Below are 25,448 nucleotides of genomic sequence, written 5' to 3'. Positions count from 1 at the left end.
TCCGAGGAGGTGCGACGGTCCCGGGCCGCAGCGCCGGGGCGCGGGTGGAGAGGTCAGGCTGGCGGGGCGTCGGCCCGCGAAGGCGGGTCATGGCGGCGGGCGGCCGGCTGGAGGACGTGAGTGAGGCGCCGAGCCGGGGCCCCGCCATCTCCGCTTCCCGGGCTGGGCTCAGGGGGTGGCGACTGCCGACTGAGGCCGCCCAGAGCCACAGGGGCCTCAACCCGAGAGGACTAGGGGTGCGGGGTGACGCGTCGGGTGGGGACCGCGTCTTCCCGGATGACGGTCGGGGAGACGCGGCAGGGTGGGCGCGCGGGGCTCCCCGGCCGGCGGCTCACGTGCAGTGCGCGTCTTTGGTTCCGGAAATGGGGGCGTCACGTGACATGCTGCTGGCCTGACCCGTCCTGCCTGCGGGAGACCGACAGGCCGGGAGGGAGCGAATTGCACACCCGGGTGAACCTTTGGGCCCTCCAGCGTTGGCTGGAGAGGACCGGGGACCTGGTGTGACTGTGATGCCAGGCCTGAACCCCAGTGTCCCGCGGACCCATCTCTAACTCTCACGTCCCAGAAACACGGATTTGAGAAAAACAGTATCATGTGCTGCTTTGAATGTAGGCATGGCATGAACAGAAAGATGTTTGAATCTTAGATGCAAGTTTGAGTGCTTAAAAAAAGGACCCGGTGGCCTAGTTCACGGAGTAGCCAGTATAGAATGGTAATACAGTTGCAAAAAAAAAAAAAAAAAAAAAAGTTCGAAAGCTCATTAACTTTCATTAAATGTTAATTTGAAATTGGGCGCGCGGGGTGGGGGAGGGGTCACTTTTGGAGGAAACATGCATTTGTGTACAGAATGAATTATTTTGTCCATTGGCATAATAAAATTGCTGCCCTTGAGAAATGCCAGGCTGGCGTGACCTTAGCACAGCAACCTGAGCATGTAACTAGTAAGAACATTATTACTATGGTCTTACTAAAGCCCATCAAGAAAAGCAAAGTTCCAGAACTGTTAGACTTACTATGTAGCCCTAGCTGGCCTGGTACTCATATAGCTTGGCCTGGCTTCAAATTTGCCTGACTCACCTCTTTCGTGCTGGGTTAATAGGTGTACCCTAGCCACGCCTAGCTAGTTAAATCTTCTTCATGAAATAACTGTTTCTAACACTAAGCCTAGAAACAAAGCTAGTTTTATGTTTCAGTTAAGAAAAATGGAAAACTAAATAATACTTGGAAACTTAAGACTTATATATATTTAAAGCACAGGCCATTGTTTTTGAAATCTTACAAGTGAGATTTCATGGAAGATTTAAAATGAGTGTTTTAGAAAAACATTAGCAGTGAGTGTTTCTTTGTTGGTGCTAAACTGCCTTGGGCTTCAGGAGTACAGTCCTAGATATCTCTTTGGACATGTAACTTTCGGGGTATGTAACTTGGAGATGTAACTTTCAGGGGTACAGTCCTAGATATTTCTTTCGACAAACAATTGGAGATGATCATTTCACCAACAGTTAAATAGCTCAGTTACTGTGGACCAGAGTAGTTTGCCTGCTTTTGGTATTTTGTAGATAACAAAGTGCACATTTAGTTAGCTAAATACATGGACTGTTGCAGGCACTTACGTGGGTCAGTGAACTAGTGGCTCATTTATAAAGGCCATGACCTGTTGCAGATTTGGGTGAATTAACATTCAGGCCTCTGCAAGGACCCAAACAAGGGCAGCTCAAAGTGTCTTCAGTGATAGGAGTCCTTTTATTCCACACTGCGGTGAATGTGACGCTGTTACCGTCCCTGTGATCTGTCTTTCCTTTGCTGCTTCTCATGGAGAGTACATTGGACAAACCATCTTTTGTTGTACAGTCACCCTCAGACTAAGACAGGGAGAGGGAAAATACTTGAAGATATTCCCACGTTTTTGTGTGTGTGTGTTTGTTTAACAGGCCCACACGATGTAATTTAAGCTATACTCCAGCTCACAGTAATCCTGCTGCTGAAGCCTCCCATATGTTGGGATTTTAAACAGCATGTGCTACTATTCCAGGGTTCCAGTAAGATTTAATAATGTAGATGTTGAGTCCCCAAAGGAAGCAGTTAATGGACACAAGAGTGTGGGGGGTGGGGCTGGGGATATGAAGAGATATTGTTTGGGCCAAAACAATAGCTGAATTGTTTGGTAGTAACTCAGTCAGTCATATGTTGTCAAAATGGGTTGGGCATACATGGCAGAGTTCTTATGCTCTCAGTCCTCAGCACCGCATAAACCAGGCATGGTAGCACACATCTGTATTCCTAGCACTGAGGAAATAAGGGCAGGGGACTCTTATGGTCAAGGCCAACCTTGGCTTCAGGGAGTTATAGGCCAAAAATAGACGAAATGAAGGAATAATTTGGGGTTCTGGGGATGTAGTTCATATGTAGTGTGCATGAGGTGCTAGGTTTGGGGATTTAAAAAAAAAAAAAGACTTGTAAGAAGACAGAAAAAATAGGACCTAGGAGGAGTTGATTGAAACTGATTAAAAAACAACATAGAATAACAAAGAGAAAATAAAACTTTTCTGTATGCCCAGAAACTTAAAGTTGACCCTGCGTAATTTTGTAGAGATGAAACTTGTCATATGACAATTGGGGAATGAGTCAAAGAGAGGGTTTTTGTTTTTTTACCGTGATAGGTGAGAACAAGGAGGAGTGCTGTAGAGATTGCAGGGGTTTCCTGAGAGCTGAGAACATGAGGAAGAGAAATGGTGAGGGTAAAGCTGGAAAAGTGGTACAGTGCTCTTTTATAATGCGAACAACCTGATGAATTTGGACTCTGTCTTGAGGGAAATGGGGAGGGATTCCCAGGGTTTTTTTTTTAAGGACTTTTATTAATTACACTTTATTCATTTTGTATCCCCTGCCATAAGCCCCTCCCTCCTCCCCTCCGGATCCCACCCTCCCTCCCCTTTCTGCATGCATGCCCCTCCCCAAGTCCACTGATAGGAGAGGTCCTCCTCTCCTTCTTTCTGATCTTAGTCTATCAGTTCTCATCAGAAGTGGCTGCATTGTCATCTTCTGTGGCCTGGTAAGGCTGCTCCCCCCTCAGGGGGAGGTGATCAAAGAGCAGGCCAATCAGATTATGTCAGAGGCAGTCCCTCTTCCCATTACTATGGAACCCATTTGGACACTGAACTGCCATGGGCTACATCTGTGCAGGGGTTCTAGGTTATCTCCACGAATAGTCCTTGGTTGGAGTATGAGTCTCTGGGAAGTTCCCTGTGTTCAAATTTTCTTGTTCTGTTGCTCTCCTTGTGGAGTTCCTGTCCTCTCCAGCTCCAGCTTGCTATTTCCCACTTCTTACATAAAATTCCATTCACTCTGCCTGACAGTTGGCCATCAGGCTCAGCATCTGCTTTGATAGTGCAGGGCAGAGGCTTTCAGAGGCCCTCTGTGGCAGGTTCCTAGGTTGTTTCCTGTTTTCTTCTTCTTCTGATGTCCATCCTCTTTGCCTTTCAGGATGGGGATTGAGCATTTTAGTTAGGGTCCTCTCTTTTGCTTAGTTTGTTTAGATGTACAGATTTTAGTGGGTTTATCCTATGTTGTATGTTTATATGAGTGAGTATATACCGTGTGTGTCTTTTTGCTTCTGGGACAACTCACTCAGGATGATCCTTTCCAGGTACCACCATTTACCTGCAAATTTCATGATTTCCTTATTTTTCATTGCTGAGTAATACTCCATTTTATAGATGTACCACAATTTCTGCATCCATTCTTCAGTTGAGGGGCATCTGGGCTGTTTCCAGCTTCTGGCTATTACAAATAAAGCTGCTACAAACATGGTTGAGCAAATGTCCTTTTTGTGTACTTGAGTCTCATTTGGATATATGCCTAGGAGTGGTATGGCTGGATCTTGAGGAAGCGCTATTCCTAGTTGTCTGAGAAAGCGCCAGATTGATTTCCAGAGTGGTTGTACAAGTTTACATTCCCACCAGCAGTGGAGAAGGGTTCCCCTTTTTTCACAACCTCTCCAGCATGTGTTGTCACTTGAGTTTTTGATCTTGGCCATTCTGATGGGTGTAAGGTGATATCTCAGGGTCGTTTTGATTTGCATTTCCCTAATGGCTAATGAGGTTGAGCATTTCTTTAAATGCTTCTCTGCCATTCGATATTCCTCTACAGAGAGTTCTCTGTTTAGCTCTGTTCCCCATTTTTTAAGTGGATTACTTGGTTTGCTGCTTTTCAGCTTCATTAGTTCTTTATATATACTGGATATGAGTCCTCTGTCAGATAAAGGGTTGGTGAAGATTCTTTCCCGATCTGTAGGCAGTCGCTTTGTTTTGATGATAGTATTCTTTGCTTTACAGAAGCTTTTCAGTTTTATGAGGTCCCATTTATTGATTGTTGCTCTTAGAGCCTGTGCTGTTGGTATTCTGTTCAGGAAGTTTTCTCCTGTACCAATGAGTTCTAGGGTATTCCCCACTTTTTTTTTTCTAGCCAATTTAATGTGTCTGGTTTTATGTTGAGGTCTTTGATCCACTTGGACTTCAGTATTGTGCAGGGTGATAAGTATGGATCTATTTTCATTTTTCTACATGTAGACATCCAGTTGGACAAGCACCATTGTTGAAGATGCTATCTTTTTTCCATTGTATGGTTTTGGCATCTTTGTCAAAAATCAGGTGTCCATAAGTGTGTGGGTTTATTTCTGGGTCTTCTGTTTGGTTCCATTGATACACCATTCTGTTTCTATGCCAGTACCATGCAGTTTTTATAACTGTTGCTCTATAGTACAGCTTGAGATCAGGGATGGAGATACATACCTCCAGAAGATCTTTTGTTGTAGAGGATTGTTTTAGCAATTCTGGGTTTCTTGTTATTCCATATGAAGTTGGGAATTTTTCTTTCCAGGTCTGTAAAGAATTGTGTTGGCAATTTGATGGGAATTGCATTAAATCTGTAGATTGCTTGTGGTAAGATGGCCATTTTTATTATGTTAATCCTGCTAAGCCATGAGCATGGGAGATCTTTCCATCTTCTGATATCTTCTACTAATTCTTTCTTCAGAGACTTGAAATTTTCTTCATACAAGTCTTTGACTTGCTTGGTTAGGGTTACACCAAGGTACTTTATGTCATTTCTGGCTATTGTGAAGGGTGTTGTTTCCCTAATTTCTTTCTCAGCCATTTTGTCTTTTGTATACAGGAGTGCTACTGATTTTTTTTTTTTTGAGTTAATTTTGTATTCAGCCACTTTGCTGAAGGTGTTTATCAGCTGGAGGAGTTCCCTGGTAGAGTTTTTGGGGTCACTCAGGTATACTATCATATCATCTGGTAATAGTGATATTTTGACTTCTTCCTTTCCAATCTGTATCCCTTTGATCTCCTTCAACTGTCTTATTGCTCTAGCAAGGACTTCCAGCACTATGTTGAAGAGATATGGAGAGAGTGGGCAGCCTTGTCTTGTCCCTGATTTCAGTGGGAATGCTTTAAGTTTCTCTCCATTCAGTTTGATGTTGGCTATAGGCTTGCTGTATATCGCCTTTACTATGTTTAGATATGTGCCTTGTATCCCTGATCTCTCCAATACTTTTAAACATGAAAGGATGTTGGATTTTGTCAAATGCTTTTTCAGCATCTAGGGAGATTATCATGTGGTTTTTTTCTTTCAGTTTGTTAATATGGTGGATCACATTGATGGATTTCCGTATATTGAACCGCCCCTGCATGCCTGGGATGAAGCCTACTTGGTCATAGTGGATAATATCTTTGATGTGTTCTTGGATTCGGTTTACAAGTATTTTGTTAAGTATTTTTTGCAGCAATGTTCATAAGGGAGATTGGCCTGAAATTCTCTTTTTTTTGTTGAGTCTTTGTGAGGTTTAGGTACCAAGGTGACTGTGGCTTCATAGAATGAGTTTGGTAATGTTCCTTCTGTTTCTATTTTGTGGAATAGTTTGAAGAGAATTGGAGTTAGCTCTTCTTTGAAGGTCTGGTATTCTGCGCTGAAGCCATCTGGTCCTGGGCTTTTTTTGGATGGGAGACTTTTGATGACCGCTTCTATTTCTTTGGGGGATATAGGACTGTTTAATTGATTTACCTGGTCCTGATTCAGCTTTGGTAAGTCAAATCGATCAAGAAAATTGTCCATTTCATTTAGATTTTCAAATTTTGTGGCATAAAGTCCTAATGATTGTTTGGATTTCCTCAGTGTCTGTAGTTATGTCCCCCTTTTCATTTCTGATTTTGTTGATTTGGGTGGTGTCTCTCTGCCTTTTAGTTAGCTTGGCTAAGGGTTTGTTGATCTTGTTGATTTTCTCAAAGAACCAGCTCTTGGTTTCATTGATTTTTTGAATTGTTTTATTTGTTTCTAATTGATTGATTTCAGCCCTGAGTTTGATTATTTCCAGCTGTCTACTCCTTCTTGGTGTGTCTGCTTCTTCTTTTTCTAGGGTTTTTAAGTGAGCCATTAAGTTGCTTGTATGAGCTGTCTCGAATTTCTTCTTGAAGGCACTTAGTGCTATGAATTTTCCTCTTAGCACTGCTTTCATTGTGTCCCACAAGTTTGGGTATGTTGTGTCTTCATTTTCATTGATTTCTAGGAAGACTTTAATTTCTTTCTTTATTTCTTCCCTGACCCAGCTGTCATTCAGTAACAAGTTGTTCAGTTTCCTTGTGTATGTAGGTTTTTGCTATTTCTGTTGTTGTTGAGGCCCAGCTTTATTCCATGGTGATCAGACAGGATACAAGGGATTATTTCAATCTTCTTATATCTGTTGAGGCTTGCTTTGTGTCCAACTATATGGTCTATCTTGGAGAAGGTTCCATGAGGTGCTAAGAAGAAGGTAAAATCTTTTGTGTTTGGGTGTAAAGTTCTGTAAATGTCTGTTAGGTCCATTTGATTCATGACTTCTGTTAGAGACATTGTTTCTTTGTTTAATTTCTGTTTTGTTGACCTGTCCTTTGTTGAAAGTGGGTGTTGAAGTCTCCCACTATTAATGTGTGGGGATCTATATGTGGTTTAAATTTTATCAATGTTTCTTTAACAAATGTGGGTGCTCTTGTATTTGGGGCATAGATGTTCAGGATTGTGATGTCTTCCTGGTGGAATTTTCCCTTGATGAGTATGAAGTGTCCTTCCCCATCTCTTTTTATTATTTTTGGTTGAAAGTCTCTTTTGTCAGATATTAGAATGGCCACTCCTGCTTGCTTCTTGGGTCCATTTGCTTAGAAAGTCGTCTTCCAACCCTTTATCCTCAGGTAATGTCTATCTTTGTGCCATAGGTGTGTTTCTTGTATGCAACAGATTGCTGGGTTTTGTTTATGTATCCATTCTGTTAGTCTGTGTCTTTTTACTGGAGAGTTGAGTCCATTGATGTTGAGAGAGATTAATGACCAGTGGCTATTAGATCCTTTGATTTTGATGGTGGGTGTGGTCATAAGGTTGTGTGCTTGGTTGCTTTTTGTTTTACTCAAGTAGAGTTAATTATTTCCTGTGCTTTCTTGACAGAAGCTAATTTTCTTGGGTTGTATTTTCCCTTCCAGTGTCTTCTGTAATGCTGGATTTGTGTGTAGGTAATGTTGAATTTTGTTTTTGTCATTGAATATCTTGTTTTCTCCGTCTGTGAGGACTGAGAGTTTTGAAGGGTATAGTAGCCTGGGCTGACATCTGTGTTCTCTTAGGGTCTGCATGATATCTGTCCAGGCCCTTCTGGCTTTCATAGTCTCTGTTGAAAAGTCAGGTGTGATTCTAATGGGTTTGCCAGTGTATGTTACTTGGCCTTTTTCCCTTGCAGCTTTTAGTATTTTCTTCTTTGTTCTGTATACTTACTGTTTTGATTATTATGTGGCTGGAGGATTTTCTTTTCTGGTCAAATTTGTTGGGTGTTCTGTAGGCCTCATGTATTCTTATTGGCCTCTCCTTTAACTTGGGGAAATTTTCTTCCGTGATTTTGTTGAAAATATTTTCTGGGCCTTGGAGAAGGGAGTCTTCTTTTTCCTCTATACCTATTATTCTTAGGTTTTGTCTTTTCATATTGTCTTGGATTTCTTGGATGGTCTGTGTCAGGAATTTTTTGGATTTAACATTTTCTTACAGATACATCAATTTCTTCCATTGTATCTTCCACACCTGAGATTCTTTCTTCCATCTCTTGTAGTCTATTGGTTATGCTAACCTCTGTAGTTCCTGTTTTCTTCCCTAAGTTCTTTCTCTCTGCAATTTCCTCCATTTGTGTGTTCTTTAATTTTTCCAATTCTATCTTCAGATCTTGAGCCATTTTGTTGATTTCCTTCACCTGTCTGACTGTATTTTCCTGTTTTTCCATCACTTCTTTCAGCTGTTTGTTTGAACCAACCTCTGTTTCTTTTATTTCATTCAGTGCTTTAAGCATTTCCTTTCTAAAGGCCACAAACTGTTTGGCTGCAACTTCCTCTATTTCTTTATGGATGGCAATATTCTGTTTGAGTTTATCTTCCTCTATGTCTTTACGTATCTTATTTGTTTCCTCTGTTATCATCTTTATGAGCATAGTTGTTAGGTCATCTTCTTGGATTTCAGTTATGCTGGGGTGTCCAGGGCTACTTGCCCCTGGGTAACTGGGTTCTGGAGATGTCATATTGCTCTGTCTTTTGTTGCTTGAGCTTTTACGCTGGCCTCTACCCATTGGGCTATCTTAGGTGTTTGGGGTTATTTTCTGGTGGTTCCTGGGGATCCTGTGGTGGAGAGAATCCTCTTGGCAGAAAGCTGGTTTTTCTTGAAGGAAGTCTTCTCAGCTTTTTGGGTATAGTTCCTGGATGGCTGGCGTTTTTTCAGGAGTTGCTGCTGTTCACCTCAGGGATAGAGACATGAGTGGTAACTGTGGTGTTTGTTAGTTGAGAGGGTTCTCCTCTCACCCAGGGAAGTCCTGAAGACAGCTGCCCTGTTTCTGGGTTTCTTGCTGTAAATTTAATGATCAGCTGCTGTGACACAGTTGGACATCTGGCATGCAGCAACTATTTGTGCCTGTGTCTGGAGCACAGCTCAGTGATGGTGGCTGGGCCCCGCCGGTCTGCGAGACTTTTTCCAGGGAAGGACTGGGTGATTTAATTCAGTACAGTTTCCTTCCTTTCCTGTGGATTCTCTGGAGACAGGGACTCCCAGTCTCTTTTTTGCCCTGGGGCGCACCGCTCAGTCTCCGCCAGCTAGCTGGCACACAGAAACTACCTGTGTCTGCCTTTCCGGCTTTCCGGAGCCTGGGCGTCTGCCTAAACTGGGAAATTTTCCTGAGACCTTTTCGGGGTGGGGGTGTCAGCTGAGTGCTCTGAGATCAGACCAGCCGTTTCCCTCCCTGTGTGTTTGCGCCCCACAGTGAAAATCAGTCTCTGGTGCCCTGGGGCCCACAGTTCTATCTGAGGCAGCGAATCAGGCACACAGACAGGGCTCTGTGCCGGAGCCTGGGTCCCCGGCTCTGGCTCTGGGCTGACTCCTAGGGCGCCCGCAGACCCCAAGTCTTTTCCAGGGGATGTTGGTGACCTAAGGTCGGTCCCAATCTTTTCCTGCACCGTGGGGTTATCTCTCAACTGAAAATTCCAGTCTCTGATAGTGTGGTGCGCATGCTTCAGTCTGGGACCGTGACCAGAGTCACTGGTGTGTAGTTCTGGGCTGGGGCTGGTGGCCAAGCGTCTGGTGGAACTGGGGTCTCTTCCGAGGTTTAGCCAGGTGAGTTAAAAGCTGATTGAACCCCCCACTGTGGGGTATCCTCTCACCTGCGAAACAAAATCGCTTGTGTTTTATGGCTGCGAGTTCTGATTGCTGGTCACTGTGCCGATCCTGCTGTGCTGCTGCTCAGAATGAGAGTCCTCCCGGCGTCGCCATCTTGCCCCACCCCAGGACTCACAGGTTTTATGAGGATAAACATGACAGGTGTTTTAGAACTCTAGAGAACAGTGAAGAAGGGTCCTCAGACCAAGATATTGAAAGGCTCTGACAGAAGACTGAGAAACTGGGTTAAGACAGAGTGTGATGGACGTTAGAAATGCGTGATCGTGTAAAGACCAGGAGAATAACGAGTTCATAGAGGGCCAGGTTGTGTCTCAGTGACAGAGCACTGGTCTGAGGTAGGGCTTAGTCCAGTTGCCAGGGCCACACAGCAACTAATGATTTAAATAAACAAACATATCCCAGCCCCCAGAAGATGAAGGTAGGAAGATCTGGGGCTTATGACTAGCCTGGGCCATATTTTGAGATCCTGTGTCCAAAGGGAGTTGGGTAATACAGAGATCAGACATAGTAGATTACATCTTTAATTTCAGCAGTTGGAAGGCAGAAGGGTATGGCTCTGTGGGAACTCAAGCATCTGGTCTACATTGTGTGCTCCAGACCAGCAAGGTTATTATCTCATTTTCTTTTTATTAAATATAATGATGCCTCAGTCCAGCTGGTGGTGGCATAGGCCGTTAATCCCAGCATCCTGGAGGCAGAGGCAGGCAGATCTCTTGAGTTTGAGGCCAGCCTGGTCCACAGAATGAGTTCCAGGACAGCCAGGGATACGCAGAGAAATCCTGCCTCAAACAACCAGTTTGTGTAGCAGTTTTTTGTGTAGTAACTCCTTTAATCTTCCTACCCAAGATTGGGCACAGGCACTATTATTAGTGTCTTTTTTAAGAGGAGGAAATTGAGGATGGAGAGATTGCTGGTTGGTTTTGCAGAGGACCCAGGTTCAATGCCCAATACCCACATTCCCTGCCTCACAATGTTCTCTAGGGGTTCCTTTTTTTTTTTTAAAGATTTATTTATTTTATGTATATGAGTGTTCTATCTGCATTCATACCTACCAGAAGAGGGAATCAGTTCACATTATGGATGGTTGTGAGCCACCATGTGGTTGCTGGGAATTGAACTCATGACCTTTGGAAGAGCAGACAGTGCTCTTAACCACTGAGCCATCTCTCCAGCCCTCTCTAGTGGTTCTAATACCCTATTCTGTTTCAATAGGCCCCTACAAGCATACAGTATGCATACACACATACACATAAAATAAAAAATAAGACTTAAAAATGAGGAAACTGAGAAAAAGAGAGGGGAAGTAACTTACCCACAGCCAGTGAGCAATACAACTTAAATTTTGTCTCAGTGTAACTTGGGGACCCTCCCAGAGCCACAGCTTTTACTACCTTTGGTCAGAATTAATCTCTCCTGTGACCCGATTTCTCCTGATGAGCAGTTGATGCTGCCCATGAGTTGTGGAAACCTGCAAAGAGAGATGTGGACCATTCATGCACCAGTGTTTGCCGAGCAAATCCCTAAGACAGACAAGTAATGGGTGGGGAATTAGTGACTCTAGTGTCATCTACCAGGAAAGGTGGATAAATAGGCCATGGAAGAAAAGAAGAAAGAAAAAACAGAGAGAAGGGTGACAGAATAGTATTACAGGGGAGCTACACATAGTGCTTTGGAAACAGAAATGGCAGGATCCAGATCTCAGGTGTCCAGGAAGGCTTGCCGATGGGAACTTCCCCATCTGGGCATATAAGGATGCTCAGACATTAGGTGAGGAGAGAGCTTCTAAAGTTCCATGGCCTTCAGATTGAGACAGTGTTCACGGAAGAGGGTGTTAAGAACAGAAACAGTAAAAAATGCCAGCCTAGTGGAGATGTTGTCTATCCATCCCAGGACTCGGAAGCAAAGGCAAGACACTCACCACAAGTTGAGATGAGGTCAGCAAACTGCTGGTCAGCCAGACCTCCAGAGAAAGAGCCACCCCCCCCCAAAAAAAAAAAAAAAAAAACAAAACACAAGTAAAATCATCAGAATTATACAGCAGACTGTGGCAAACCAAGTCAGAGCTGCTAGGTTATTGAATACAAAGGCACCATAGTAGCAGCATTAGGTGCCTGCACCTGAAAATTGAGTAACACCGCAGATCTGGGTCACACTCTTAGATTCCCATATTTAAATCTAGTATTGAATACTGAGCCCAGGTCCTCACACATGCTAGACACTGAATTATCACCATCCCTCTAATTTCTTTACTCTTAAAAAGAAATATGTGTTTGTAAGTTTTTTAGGTTTATTTATTTTATCTCTATGAGGGTTTGGATGGAGTGCCATGTACATACCTGAGGAAGTCAGAAGAAAGTACCAGGCCACCTGGAACTCAGGATCTACAGTTACAGGCGGTTGTGAGCTACCGTGTCAGTGCCAGGAACAAATGCAGGTCCTGTAGAAATGCAACAGGGGCTCTTAACTGCTGCTCCATGTCTCCAGCCTTTATTTCATTTGAGAGAGGATCTCACAACCTTGTCCATGCTAGCCTGGAACTCACTGTGTCGTCCAGGCTAGCTTTCAGTGGCCATTGATCCTACAGTCTGCTTCCCAAGTGCTGAGATTATAGGTAGTTGCCTCTGTTTCCATACATAATAGTGTCTGGTAAGGGTCTTGGATTGAGATCAGCCTCATTTGTATGCAGCAGAGAATGGGAAGTAACATAACTGCAGAAATGGACCTTTAAACATGGCTGAAATTTTTAGGCAACCACTCAGGACATTTGTTCGCTGCTTTAATGACTGACAGCAAGGTGGTTTTGCGGTGACTCATTCCTACACATCGATGTTTTCTTGATACTTATATGCTGGGTTCTGTTTCTACTGGGGCTTAGAACATTCCCGTTATAATTGAAAGTTTGTCTTAGTCACTTTTGGCCTTGACCATAAGAGTCCCCTGCCCTTATTTCCTCAGTGCTGGGAATACAGAGGTGTGCTACCATGCCTGGTTTATGTGGTGCTAAGGACTGAGGGCCTAAGAACTCTACTATGTATGCCCAACCCATTTTGACAACATATGACTGAGTGAGTTACTACCAATCAATTCAGGAGTTTGAGACCAGCCTAAGCAAAATAGGGAGACCTTGTTGCAATTTAAAAAAAAAAAAAATGTTTTGCTTAAATACATCATGTATTACCTTGTTCTGGAGTTACAGAGATAAATGGAATAGTTGGGCATTATGGTGTACATTTTTTTTTTTATGGTGTACATTTTTAACCAGAAGTAGAGGCAGATGAATCTATGAGTTCCAGGACAGCTGGGGCTATATAGAGAGACCCTGTCTCAAAACAAGCAAATGAAAGAGGGGTTGGGGGAGAAAGGAAGTAAGGGAGGGAGGGAGGGAGGGAGAAAAACCTACTTTTTGTGGGTCTAAGTGTGGTAGCACACACCTTTTAATGCCAGCACTTAGGATGTGGAAGCTGGTGGAGATCTGTATGAGTTAGGGGTCATCTGGTCTACATAGCAAGTCCAGTCTAGCCAAGACTACATAGGGAAACACTGTCTTTAAACAACAACAAAAAAAGGTCACTGGGTGGTAGTGGTGCACGCCTGTAATCCCAGTACTCTGGGAGGGAGAGGCAGGTGATCTCTGTGAGTTTGAGGCCAGCCTGGTCTACAAAGTGAGTCCAGGACAGCCAAAGTTACACAGATAAACCCTGTTTCAAAAACAAACAGAAATAAAATAAAGTCATAGGGCATTCCCTAAAGGGGAGGTTAACTTTTCCGAGTTGTCTTTTGGTAGGATCTGTTTGCTTCTGATGTGTGCATTGTTTCTTTTGTTGTGTATGGTGCCAGGATCAGAGCCCAGGACCTCATGTGTGTCCAGGAAGCTCTCTGCCACTAAGCTACACCCTAGCCCCTTTGGGTGTTTTTGGTTTTTGCAGTTCTGCAGAAGGAACCCAGGGTGTTACATACTCTGCTTTTAGTGATATCCTCAGCTTGTTTAGTCTTTTACGGAAAGGGTTGTGCTGAGTATTCTAGGCTGGCCTGGGGGGAGCTCTATTGCCCACACTAGTTTCACGTTCCAGATTACTCTGTCTTAGCCTCCTGAGTACTGAGATCACAGTTTTATGCACAAACAAACACACACACACACACAAATCATACAAAAAAGTTTTAAAAGCTCCAGGTCTGATGGCCCATGCCTGGAATCCCAGCACTCAGTAGGCTAGGTGACGACTGCCACAAATTGAAGGCTGGTATGTGCTGTAAATCCCAGCACCCACATTTGTCTGTAATTTCAGTTCCAGGAGATCTGACACCCTCACAAAGACATACATGGAGGCATACATGTAAATAAAATAGTAACTAAAAAGTTGAAAAAAAAAAAAAAAGCTGAGCATGGTGGTGCACACCTGTAATCTCAGTACTGAGGGAGGCAGAGGCAGCCAGATCTCTGTGAGTTTGTGGACAGCCTGTGTCTTAGAAACATGATCCAGAAAGTCTTGACTGTAACCTGCGTGGTTTTCCCTCACAGGGTTCCTTGGATATCCTACAAAGTATGGACGATGACCCCCTTCTGGACACCCAGCCTCTCCCACACCACTCTTTGCATGCTCACTTTAGACCCAGATTCCATCCTCTTCCCACGGTCATCGTAGCGAATCTGCTGCTGCTTATACACGTGAGTTCGCTGCAGAAGCATGGAGGTGAAGATGGCCCAGGCACAAGATGCTTGAGGCCGTGGGTTCCACCTCCACCTCTTGTGTAGAAACCTGGGGATGGAGGAGTGTACTCCTGGCAGTGGGGAGGTGGAGACAGGAAGATCCCTAGGACTTAGTCTAATAGGAGGTGAGCTTAGTCTGATAGGAGGTGAGCCTCAGATCCAAGTCAGAGACCTCATCTCTAGGCTTGGTGGTGCAAGTTTTTAATTCCAGCACTTGGAAGGCAGAGGCAGGAAGTCTCTGTGAGTTCAAAGCCAGCCTGAACTACACATCAAGTTTAGGCCAGTTAGGGTTATACAATGAGACCCTGTCTCCAAAAAACAAAAAGCAAAAAAACCCAAACAAACAAAAAAAAAAACCACTAAACATGTTTGTAATGTCGGTACAGTAATTATCAGGCAGAGGCAGAAAGATTAAAAAGTTGTAAGTCAATCTGGGCTACATAGTAAAAGCCTTAGCCCTTTGCTAAATTCATACAGAGATTAGCATATATGCAAATCCATATTAGTGTTAATTAACTAACTTAATCTATATTTAATTTTAGTATTCTGTCCCTCCTCTGCTAAGTTCCCAGACTCCACTAGAAAGTGCACTGCTGGGCCCTAAGAGACTGGCTCCACACTGTACATTTCCAGCAAGCTCTGGTGTCGGTATAATGCTCTTGTGGAATGGTTACAACTTACCCTTGTTCATTCACATGCTGATTTCTCTACCCTACTATCTGGTTTCAATCCAGACATTGCATTATGATGCTTATTAAAGCATTACCTGTCTCAAGTTTGTGTAAACCTGCCACCATTTGTTCTCTGTATTGCCAATAAAACAACCAGCCAATGCTGAGCAATGGACAGAATAGGGTGGGACGTCCTGGTCTGGAGGGAGGAGAGAGAAACGAATGGGAGGAAGGTTCTGAGAGGAGAGGACCTGGGAACACCAGGAGAGATGAACTGGACCTAAGATATGACTAAAAAGCAAGTATAACAATGGGAAGAAGCTATGCGGGCTTGGAGGTTTAGGGTGGAGTAACTGTTGCCCAGCATTGTGCTCTAGCTTAATTAAGTAAATCCTAGTCCCTGTGTGGTGATTTGGGTATACAGCTGGTTTAGGACTAACTGCTGTTTAACTGTAAGATAAGTCAGTATTCAATATTAATAACTAACAGTGCTCTGTGTTTTCCTGACTTGTCTGCATGTTACATCCGAGAGCCGCTGCTCTGCAGCTTACTCCTTCTACTGTGTTGTGGGTCCATATTGGTAGAGGCTACCTTATGAGCCAGTAGCTGATAATGCCTTCAAATATACATGGAGTGCTTCTTTTTGTCTTTCTTTTTTTTTAAAGATAAGATCTCATTCTGTAGTTTCACCGACCTTGAACTCTCAACGTAGACTAGGCTGGCCTATAACTCAGAGATCCACCTGCTTTTGCTTCCCAAGTGCTGGCTATTGAATTTATTTCTGAGGGATAGGATCCTTACAGGAAGATTGCTGAGTCAAGATATTTCCAAATCATTTTCTGAAGTGATTCCCAGTCCAGTTAGCAACAGATAAGAGCATCTTTTCCTGTGTCCTGGCACCATTTAAATGTTTGTCAATCGCATTAGGTACCTGTTCGCCTAAAACTGAAGCTGGGGGGAAAACATTTTTTTAGTGTTTTTGTTTTTAGTTATATGTGGATTTGCGCATGTGTGTTCGTGTATGGGTGCCCTCAGAGGATGCTTGTCATGGGTGCTACAGAGTGAACCTTAGAGTCCTCTGCCAAAGCTGTTTGAACTCTGAGCCACCAAGCCATCTCTCCTTTCAGTTGCTTTGACACAATCAATTCTTTTTATACCTTTTGTTTTTAATAAGAGAAAGAAAAAAAAAAAAAAAGTCAACCTTAAGGGATTATCTCCTTAAGTGGGATTTAGCGTGATTTTATTTTCTTATTTGTGCTTTAGTCTGTTTTCCTACATCTTTCTCTTTTAAATTTGACATGCAATCTTCCTATGTAGCCCAGGCTGACCTGGAATTTTCCATCCTCCTGAGTGTACTACAGATATTTATAATGCCTTTGGTAAATAGTTTTTAAAATCATTTGTAAGAGTAGGATAGGATACGTCACAGAGTCTTTAAGAACTGCCGTTGCAGTTCCTGTTTCCTAACTGCATATATTTCTTCTCATTTTTATCTTCCGTTGGTATGTGAGTGTGTACATGCACACATCTGGGCATGCAGGTGTGCCACGGTGTACACAGAAGCCAGGACATACAGCCAGCTCTCTCCTCGCCCTGTGTGGACCCTGGGTCAGGTTGTCAGTCCTGGTGACGAGGGCCTTTACCCACTGAGCCATCTCACTGTCCCTGACCACAGCCTGCGTATTTACTATGAATCCTACTGCTTTTCTTTCCACCAGGTTGTGTTTGTCATTTTAGCATTTTTAACAGGTATACTGTGTTCGTACCCTAATCCAAGTGAAGACAAATGCCCAGAAAACTACACCAACCCACTGAAGGTTCAGACAGTCATAATCCTTGGGAAAGTCATCCTGTGGCTCCTGCATCTGCTTCTGGAACGCTACATCCAGTATCAGCACAGGAAGGTCAGGTGCCGCGGCTATTCCCAGATCTACTGGTCCACAAGGCACCTCAAGTCGCTGGTCCTTACCATCCACTCTTCCGGTAAGGACTTTATCCCTGCTGCTCTGTGGCTCCAGTGTCAGGGCTGATAAAGAAGGACATGTGAAACCTGATTGTACTGAGTCTGTAATCACAATTTATAATCCCTCTTTTGGAGTGATATGTATTGTAGTCCCTATCCTGACTTTTTCTTTTGGTGGGAAGAGGGATTGAACCCAGGGCTTTGTGTGTGCTAGGCAAGCACTGCACTGCTGAGCAATGTCCACCCTCCTCTTGAAGCTTTTCCTACAGGGTCTTTGTGGTTATTTTGAGATAGGCTATCACTGTGTCTTACAGGCAGGCACCCCTAGGACTCTTCTCCATCAGGCTAGCCTCCAAATAATGACAGTCCTCGGCCTCTTGAGTAAGTGCCAGGGTTGTAGGCATGTGTCACCATGCCCGGCATATGGCCTTAATTTTCATTTGAAATTTGTATGTGTGATATCAGTGCATCCATTTTCAAAAGGTAGAATTTTCCACTTTTTTAGTATCAGCCATCTCATTTGCTCAAGGAGGAAGGATGCTGCTGCTGTTTGACAGTTTTGAGGATTAGAAAAGGTATCTGCATTTACAAGGTGGACGCTGGAGGACCTGGAGTTCAAGGTCAGCCTGGTGTATGTAGCGGGTTGGAAGCCAGCTTATACTACCTTCGACCTTATCTCAACAACCCCCTTGCTCCCCCTGCCCCCCCCCAAAAAAAAATCACCCTCCCCAAAAAAGGATTTTTAGAATGAAGTTCCATGGTTTTTGTGTTATAGAAAATAATTATAGTAAATTGCTAGGATATAGACAAATAAGCTAAATTATTCAAAAAAGAAAATGTAAAACACTGTGCCTTAAGCCAGGCTTGCATGAGGTACAGAGTGTGGAGAAGGTCATCCTGGGGAACTCAGTATTGTGGTAGCAGCTATCTAGCACTTCTGGAATAAGCACTTGTATCCCAGTGACAGTGGGAGAGAGATGTCAGCAGGGGACCACACCGGGGATAGCTCCAAAAGGCCTCCGCCCCAGGTCTAGGTTACACTCCTGTTTTACACTCTAAAGCTACAAGCTGATTTTACAGAGGCGTACATGGCTGTCAGCAGGCTGTTAAAGCAACAATCCATTTTTCAGCTGTTTCTCTAGGTCACTGTGTTCCAGGTAGCAACTGAAAGTCATGCTTGACAAACAGGCGGAACAGGTGGTGCTTTAAGTCACTAAATAAACCGATAAATCAATAGCTCATAATTGGTATTTTCTGCTTCATTAGTGTCTTACTTAGGGTTTCTAGTGCTGTGAAGAGACACCATGACCACAGCTACTCTTATAAAGGAAAATATGTGATTGGTACTGGTGTACAGAGATTTAATCCATTGTCATCGTGGCAGGACGCCTAGCTGTGCTCAGGCAGACATGGTGTTGGAGAAGGAGCCAAGAGTTTTGCATCCTAATCAGCAGGCAGCAGGCAGAGAGGGACATTCTATGCCTGGCCTGAGCATCACCCCCAGTGACATACTTCTTCCAAGAAGGCTATACCTCCAACAAGGCCACACCTCCTAATAGTGTCACTTCCTGTGAGCCTACGGGGGGGGGGGGGGGGGGTTATTTTTATTCAAACCACCACAATTAGTAAAACAAAAAGTGTAAATAGGGCTTGTGATGGAGTACTTGCTTATCTTACATGGCCCTAGGTTGACTCCCTGTGCCCCACACATATAGACAAACAGACAACAGAACCCTCATGGGTCCTGAGTCAAGGCAAGACCAGGGTATGGCCTGCTTCTCTCTATTACAGTGGGCCTTTCAGAGGCATAATAAAATTAAATTGAGCTGAACTGGGGAGTTTTGAGTGTCAAATTTTGACCTTAGAAAAGCCTCTTGAGTTCTACAGAATTGAATTTTTTCTCTGTATTTTGTTAGTGTATTATCAAAGGGTAAGCCACAAGCTCATCCACTCACCAGAGCATCAGTGGAGGCTAAAGAACACACTTCAGCTGGAGAGAACATAGTCAGAACCGGTGGTCTTCAGAGCCTGGGCGAGTGGGCACGGGCTATTGCCCCTAGACCACCAGGGATGATTGTGGGTTTTGACTGGTGTTTCTGCTATGTGGCCAGAAGATGTCACCATAACACAAGAGGAAAACCAGACTTTTAAACTCATTTACCTACCTTATGTGAGGTGAGAGGAAAGAATACTCTTAAGGAATGGTCTAGAAATAATAGTTTGATGGGTTTTTTGTTTTGTTTTGTTTTAAAATCTGGAAATAATAGCTTTGAAGTTAACAAAGAAATTATTTGGTCTTTACTTTTTTAAAATCTGACTTTAATCTGGGTATGATGCAATCTGAACCCTCAGGAGGCAGAGGCAAGAGAATAGTTAGTGAATTTGAGGCCAGCCTACACTATGTTGGAACACTGTCTCAATAAATATTTTTTCACATGTGCAGAAGAAACATCAGTTTAATAATTTTATAAAGCCAAGAAATAATTCTTTAGTTTTAAAACAAGGTCAGAGTCTTTGGTTTTTCTGTTTTTATTTTTGGTGCGAGGGACCAAACCCAGGACTTCTCACCCCCCGCTACCACCATCACACACACATACCATCAAACATCTTGCCAGTGAGCTAAATCTTTAACTCCTTATTTTTTGGAGACGAGGTCTCATGTAGCTGTGTTGGCTTCATCGTCCTGCCTCTACTCTTTGAATTCCTGTTTTGATCCTTAAATATATATATTAAAGAATTTACATTTCCAACCTCTAGAGCTTCCCTAAGTCTGGCAAGTGGAACAGAAGTTCCAATCCTGGTCGTTCTGGTGACTGGACCCATGCTTGGGCTCTGTAGTGCCCACCCTTATTAGCATAAGGGTTTGCTACATATAGCAACACAATTCTTTCACTTAGGAAATCACAAGGGCTTAATAAAACTGGATAAAGAAAAAAAAAAAAAAGAAAGATTAGATAGATAGATAGATAGACAGACAGACAGACAGACAGACAGGCAGATAGCAATTTGTGGACAGCAAAGCAAAAGGAGCTGTGTATTGACTCAAGAGCAGCATCCCATCCTTATCTGTTTCCCTCCCTCTCTCAGGCAACACAGCACTCCTGCTCCTCCTGTGCATGCAGCATTCTTTCCCTGAGCCCAGCAGACTGTACCTGGAGCTGATTCTGGCGGTCCTGACCCTGGAGATGATCTGCTCCCTTAGCTGTCTGCTCTTCTATACAGGTGAGAATGGAAAGGAGGCCTCTGTCCTATGACCTGCCTGCCTCTCTCCTGCACAGGTGGAAGCACAGCCTGATATTTTAGTGAAAAGCCTTCCCTCTTAGCTGAGGACTCCTTTAGCACATGTCAATCGCTTCTGACCACTTCTGGTCTTTTCTCCTTTCAGACCAACAGGAAGGGACAGACAACCACTACCAGTCACTTTTCTACATTCATGTCCTGGGAACCTTTGAGCTTGGGGAGGTGACTCAGCAGTTAAGAGCCTCACACCAGAAGGCTCACAACTGCCAGTGCCTCTGGCCTCCTGAAAGCACAAGCACATACCCCCCCCAACGCATATAATTTAAACATCTTTAAAGAAGAATGAATTTTCAGACAACTGCAGTAAAGCTTTCGCAGTAAACAAAACATCAAACCTGCTTCCCCACCTTCTTAATGCTGCAACCTTTAATATATAGTCCCTCATGGTGTGATGACTTACAGCCATAAAATTATTATCATCAGTACTTCATAACTGTACTACCATTATTAATTGTAATGCAAATATCTGGTATGCAGGATATCTGATCAGCTCCTATGAAAAGGTCATTTGACCCCCAAAGGGGTCATGACCCACAGATTGAGAACTATTGCTATAAGGCAACCAGAATGGTTCTGAATTAACAGCCAAGTGCCTGCTTCAGCCTCCCAAGTGCTGGAATTATAGCCAAGTCAGCAAGCTAGGCCCTGCATGTAAAATTGGAATCTAAATTAAAAACAAAGGCAGGGCCTAACAGTAAACACATTTAATCCTAATACTTGGAAGGCAGACCCATATGAGTCTCTTTTGAGTTTTAGGCCAGCCTGGTCTACATAGGGACCCTGTCTCAAGAAAGAAAAGAAAAATGAGTGTCCAAGATGTAGTCAGAATGGAATGAGGTCATCCATCCTGTTATTTTGTTACTAATGACAATCCTGACATCCATCTAGGACAGTCACCTATTGTTATTGTTATTTTGTTGCTAATGACAATCTCAACAATCCCTGTGACTGGTCCTTGCTTAGTAGACTTTGAAATGCATATGTTGATAAACAAGCATCAAACTGTTTACGCATTATGAAACCTCAAATATATTATCCATGCAAAAAGAACAACTGGTTAGTATAGCTTGAATAACTGAATATAGCAGTTTCTTCAGAAATAAAAACCTGAGTAAAAATGATTTTCTTATTTCAGTGAAAATTAGGAGATTCAATAGAGCCAAGCCCCAGCCTGATGTACTTGAAGAAGAAAAAAATTATGCTTACCCTAGCAATATTGCCTCAGAGACTGGCTTCAGGTAAGGCTTGAATTTGCAGTGAAAAATCGGAGTTAACTTTTTCCCTTTTGGTTACCTAATGATTTTGTGATGCTAGCTAGCTACTTGGAAGGCATAGACAGGGCGGATCCCTAGCCAGAGCATTGTAGCAAACTCTTGGCCCAAAGGTTTGTTTGTTTGTTTTTAATGTTCTTGTAAAGGCTGAGAATGTATTTAGAGGTTCTATGTTTGCGCCTCAGGGTTCATCCCTCGTATCACACACACATACACCCAAACACAAACCTAGAAGGCTGAGGTGGGAGTTTGAGACCAGCAGACAGAATTTTATTTCTGAAAATAAGCATTTTCTTCCCTTATGACATTTTTTTGTACTGTAATATATCCAACCATAGTATTTTGGGGTTTTGAAACAGGGTAGTCTATTTTATGTAGTTCTGACTGGCCTTGCACTCAGAGACCCACCTGCCTCAGATCCAGGGCTTTGAGTTGTCCCACCCCAACATATACCCCATGTGCGAACTCCTGGAGCACATGAAGGGGCCAGGTAACAGGGTATCCAAGTGAGGATCCAGAATTGATGGTGTAGCAGAAGCCAGGGGCTTGGACCAGAACAGTGAGTCACTGTAGTGAACATTTGCAAGTGAAGATGTGTGAACAAAAGGGTATACTGTGACACACTTCAGCTTACACATCGAGATTTTTTGATGTTTTCTATTTGGGCAGATATGATGGTATGTGGAGATGAGTGTGATTATTGGGTGCGTGATATGCAATTCACAAAGAATAAAAAGTTAAAAAATATTCATTCCAGAATAAACTCTACATAAATATCAAAATGAGCAAGTATTACTCCTAGGAAAAATAGAAGTTTGTGTATGAAATATAATAGTAGGCCATACCTTAGCTTAACTATGAAAAGTGATATATATTGATACTGTAGATCTTAATATAGATTTAGTCTAAAATTGTAATAGTATTCACTGAATTGAGAGGACAGACGTGTGGTGTGGATATGAAGTAGGGGAGAGTAGGGGCTATTTTTGTTTGGGGTTTGGGATCACGTCTCACTATGGGATTGAGACTAGACTGTAGTTTGCTGTGTAGCTCAGGGTAGACTCAGACTCTTGATTCTCTTCCCTTAGCCTCCTGAGTACTGGAGCTCAGTATATAGACCAGGCTGGCCTCCAACTATCTCTTGCTGCGCTGCTCTGTAGCCCAGGGTATGAGTTCCAGGACAGCCAGAGCTACGAGAGACTGTGTGTGTTAGAGTGGCTCACAGTCTGTGGCCTGAGGAGTCCTACAATGGCTATCTCGGGACACAAAGGTCATTCAGTCCATGAGACTGGGTGTCTGAGCAGCCCCAGTCTGGTTCTGGAGTCCTAGAGAAGTCCTAGAGAGCAGGCAGTTTTCAGTCCACATTGGAATCCTGAAGAAGTCCGTTTTAACACCAGGAAGGGATGGTCAAGAACAGGACTGCTGGTGAGAAGCAGGAAGCAGTTTCTTGTCTCTGTCCTTCATATAGACTGCCACCAGGAGGTGTGGCCCAGGTTTAGAGTGAGTCTCTACCTCAAATAATCCAACTCAGAAAAACCCCTCACAGGTAGGTGTTGTGCCCAGCTGCTTGTGTTTTAGTTAATTCCAGATGTAGTCAAGCTGACAACCAAGATTAGCCATCACAGTCATTCCTAACAAATTTGGATGCTGTGTTTTCTTTGGGGTGGGGTGGGGGATGGGGGTTGAGACAAGATCTCACTATTTAGCCCTGGCTGTTCTGGAAATTGCTAGGTAAACCAGGTTGGCTTTGAACTCACAGAGATCTGCCTGCCTGCCTCCTGAGTGCTGGGATTAAATGTGTCCACGAACATCTCCTGGTTCACGTGTTGACTTTAAATTGTAAAAACTTTAAATAAACAAACAAACAAACAAATAAAGGCAGCATGTACAAAACAGATTGATTTCCAGAGCAAAAGTCACTAAATTCATTCATGAAAAGGCTGATTTTGGAATATCCCTGCTATGTAAAACCTGAGGGAAAGTATTGTTTTTACTGAACACTGTTGAGAACTCATTTGAAATGAGACTAAAGAATGTTGGTGAACTCATGTAACCTGCTTATATCTCGAATTCTGCAGGACTATTTCAAGTCTAGAAGAAATTGTTGAAAAGCAAGGAGACATAATAGCGTACCTCAAGCGACACAATGCCCTGCTGAGTAAGCGGTTGTTGGACCTGGCCGCTCAGCCAACAAGGACATGAGAGGCTCGTGGGCTTGACAGCCACTGAGTTCACAGTAGCTTCAGACTGCCTGGCTGCCATGGCACCCACCGCCCCTGCCAAAGTCATGTTCAGAGTGTGTGCTGGTAACCGGAATTCTGTTCTGCCTACAAAGAACAATGTGTGTTCCAGAGATGGGGGCCTCTGGGTAGTTTATAAAAGTCTGGAAAACTTGACAATGCTCTGTATGTTGTGAAATAATTTACCTCCTTGACTTTTCTGGAATACAGGTATAGTTTTAGAACCCTTGAATTACATGGTTCTTTGTTAAAGAAGTGTGACATTATAGTCTGCTGAAAACAAGGTTATAAGCCTGTAAGTTCTTACCCCAATGAAGCTGCTAAGAGGAGGCATTATTTCCTGCGGGCAGTATTTTCTCCTGAAGAGCCTCGCGTGCATTTTTAAATGTGTAGGGTGCACTGGATGAGAGACAAGGCCACCTAAGTTTTTTGCTTAGTTGCTTGTTTTCCAGTGCTAGAGATCAAACCTAAGCTTCTCACACATGATAATCAAATACTCCACCACTCAGGCAGCTTCTATAAAAAATTTCCTTCATCCAGTCGTGGTGACTCACACCTGTAATCCCAGCACTTGAAAAGTTGAGACAGGAGGATCACCACCAGCTTGAGGCGACCCCAGTGCATACAATGAGACCTTGTTCCAAAAGCATAAAACAGTTTCCTCAGGACCAAGATCTCACCAGGACGTATCCTGGGCAACTTTTACACTGTGTCACTGAGAAATATGCAAAGAATTCCTGGGTCAATAAGAGACCGAGTGGTGACGCTTGTTATGTGGTAAGATCCTCCACTGGCAAGAGTAACGATGTAGGATGTAATCTGTCGCTCTCGCTTTGCCCTTCAGAAGTTGCCTTATATGTCTGTGTTATCCTGTGATTTTATCAGTGCGTTTAACTAGCTGGACATGGGGACTCACACCTGTCACCCTGATCCTTGGGAGGGAGACTCAGGAAGTTCAAGACTGACCTGGCCCAAACAGCGAGTTCCAGACCAGCTGCAGCTACAGAAAGGTCCTGTCCTGTCTGACAAAAACACACAAAAGAAGAATGTGTTTAAGTAGAGGAATGTGGGTTAATGCATCCATGGGTTAAAATTTGACCAAATACAGCTGGTGAAATGGCTCAGTAGGAAAAGTGTTTGCTATGCAAGCCTGGTAACCTCTATTTGATCCCAGGAATCTTTGGTGGAGGAGAAAACGGCTCCTGAAAGTTGTCCTCTGACCTTCAAATTCTCAATGTGGCACTCTTGTTCATGCACTGATACACACATATCACACACATACACCACACAAATACAATACTGAATTTTTAATTAAATATGAAAAAGATACTTTTTAGTCTTATAGTTAAAATTATGATGGGATTAAAATGTCAAGTTAATTTATGTATAGGTATTATTAACAGATAATTCTGGCCATGAAAATGAAGTGTTTCTATGTGGCACTATTTCTACATTTCTTCTAGAGCTCCTTTTAATCAATTGGCACCTTTATGGCTCACCTTAGAAAGACTTTTTTCAGATAGGAGCTCATGTGGCTGAGGCTGGCCTTGAGCTCCTGATTCTATT

General features: G+C 43.3%; 1 protein-coding gene across 1 annotated transcript; it reads left to right on the top strand.

Annotated features, from left to right (window-relative positions):
• Tmem192 (transmembrane protein 192) lies at nucleotides 1-24,104 on the top strand. The gene is made up of 6 exons (XM_055618899.1): nucleotides 1-116; nucleotides 14,249-14,395; nucleotides 16,827-17,091; nucleotides 20,159-20,293; nucleotides 21,507-21,609; nucleotides 23,721-24,104. Exons 1-6 carry the CDS (start codon nucleotides 90-92, stop codon nucleotides 23,842-23,844), a joined length of 801 nt encoding a protein of 266 aa, XP_055474874.1. The 5' UTR covers nucleotides 1-89; the 3' UTR covers nucleotides 23,845-24,104.
• The last annotated feature ends 1,344 nt before the right edge of the window (nucleotides 24,105-25,448 follow it).

This window comes from Psammomys obesus, unplaced genomic scaffold, assembly GCF_907164565.1.
Source record: "Psammomys obesus unplaced genomic scaffold, mPsaObe1.curated_primary_1811, whole genome shotgun sequence".
In the NCBI taxonomy this organism is placed as follows: domain Eukaryota; kingdom Metazoa; phylum Chordata; class Mammalia; order Rodentia; family Muridae; genus Psammomys; species Psammomys obesus.
Note: the sequence above shows the minus strand (reverse complement) of the source record. Positions and strands in the feature narration are given on the sequence as shown.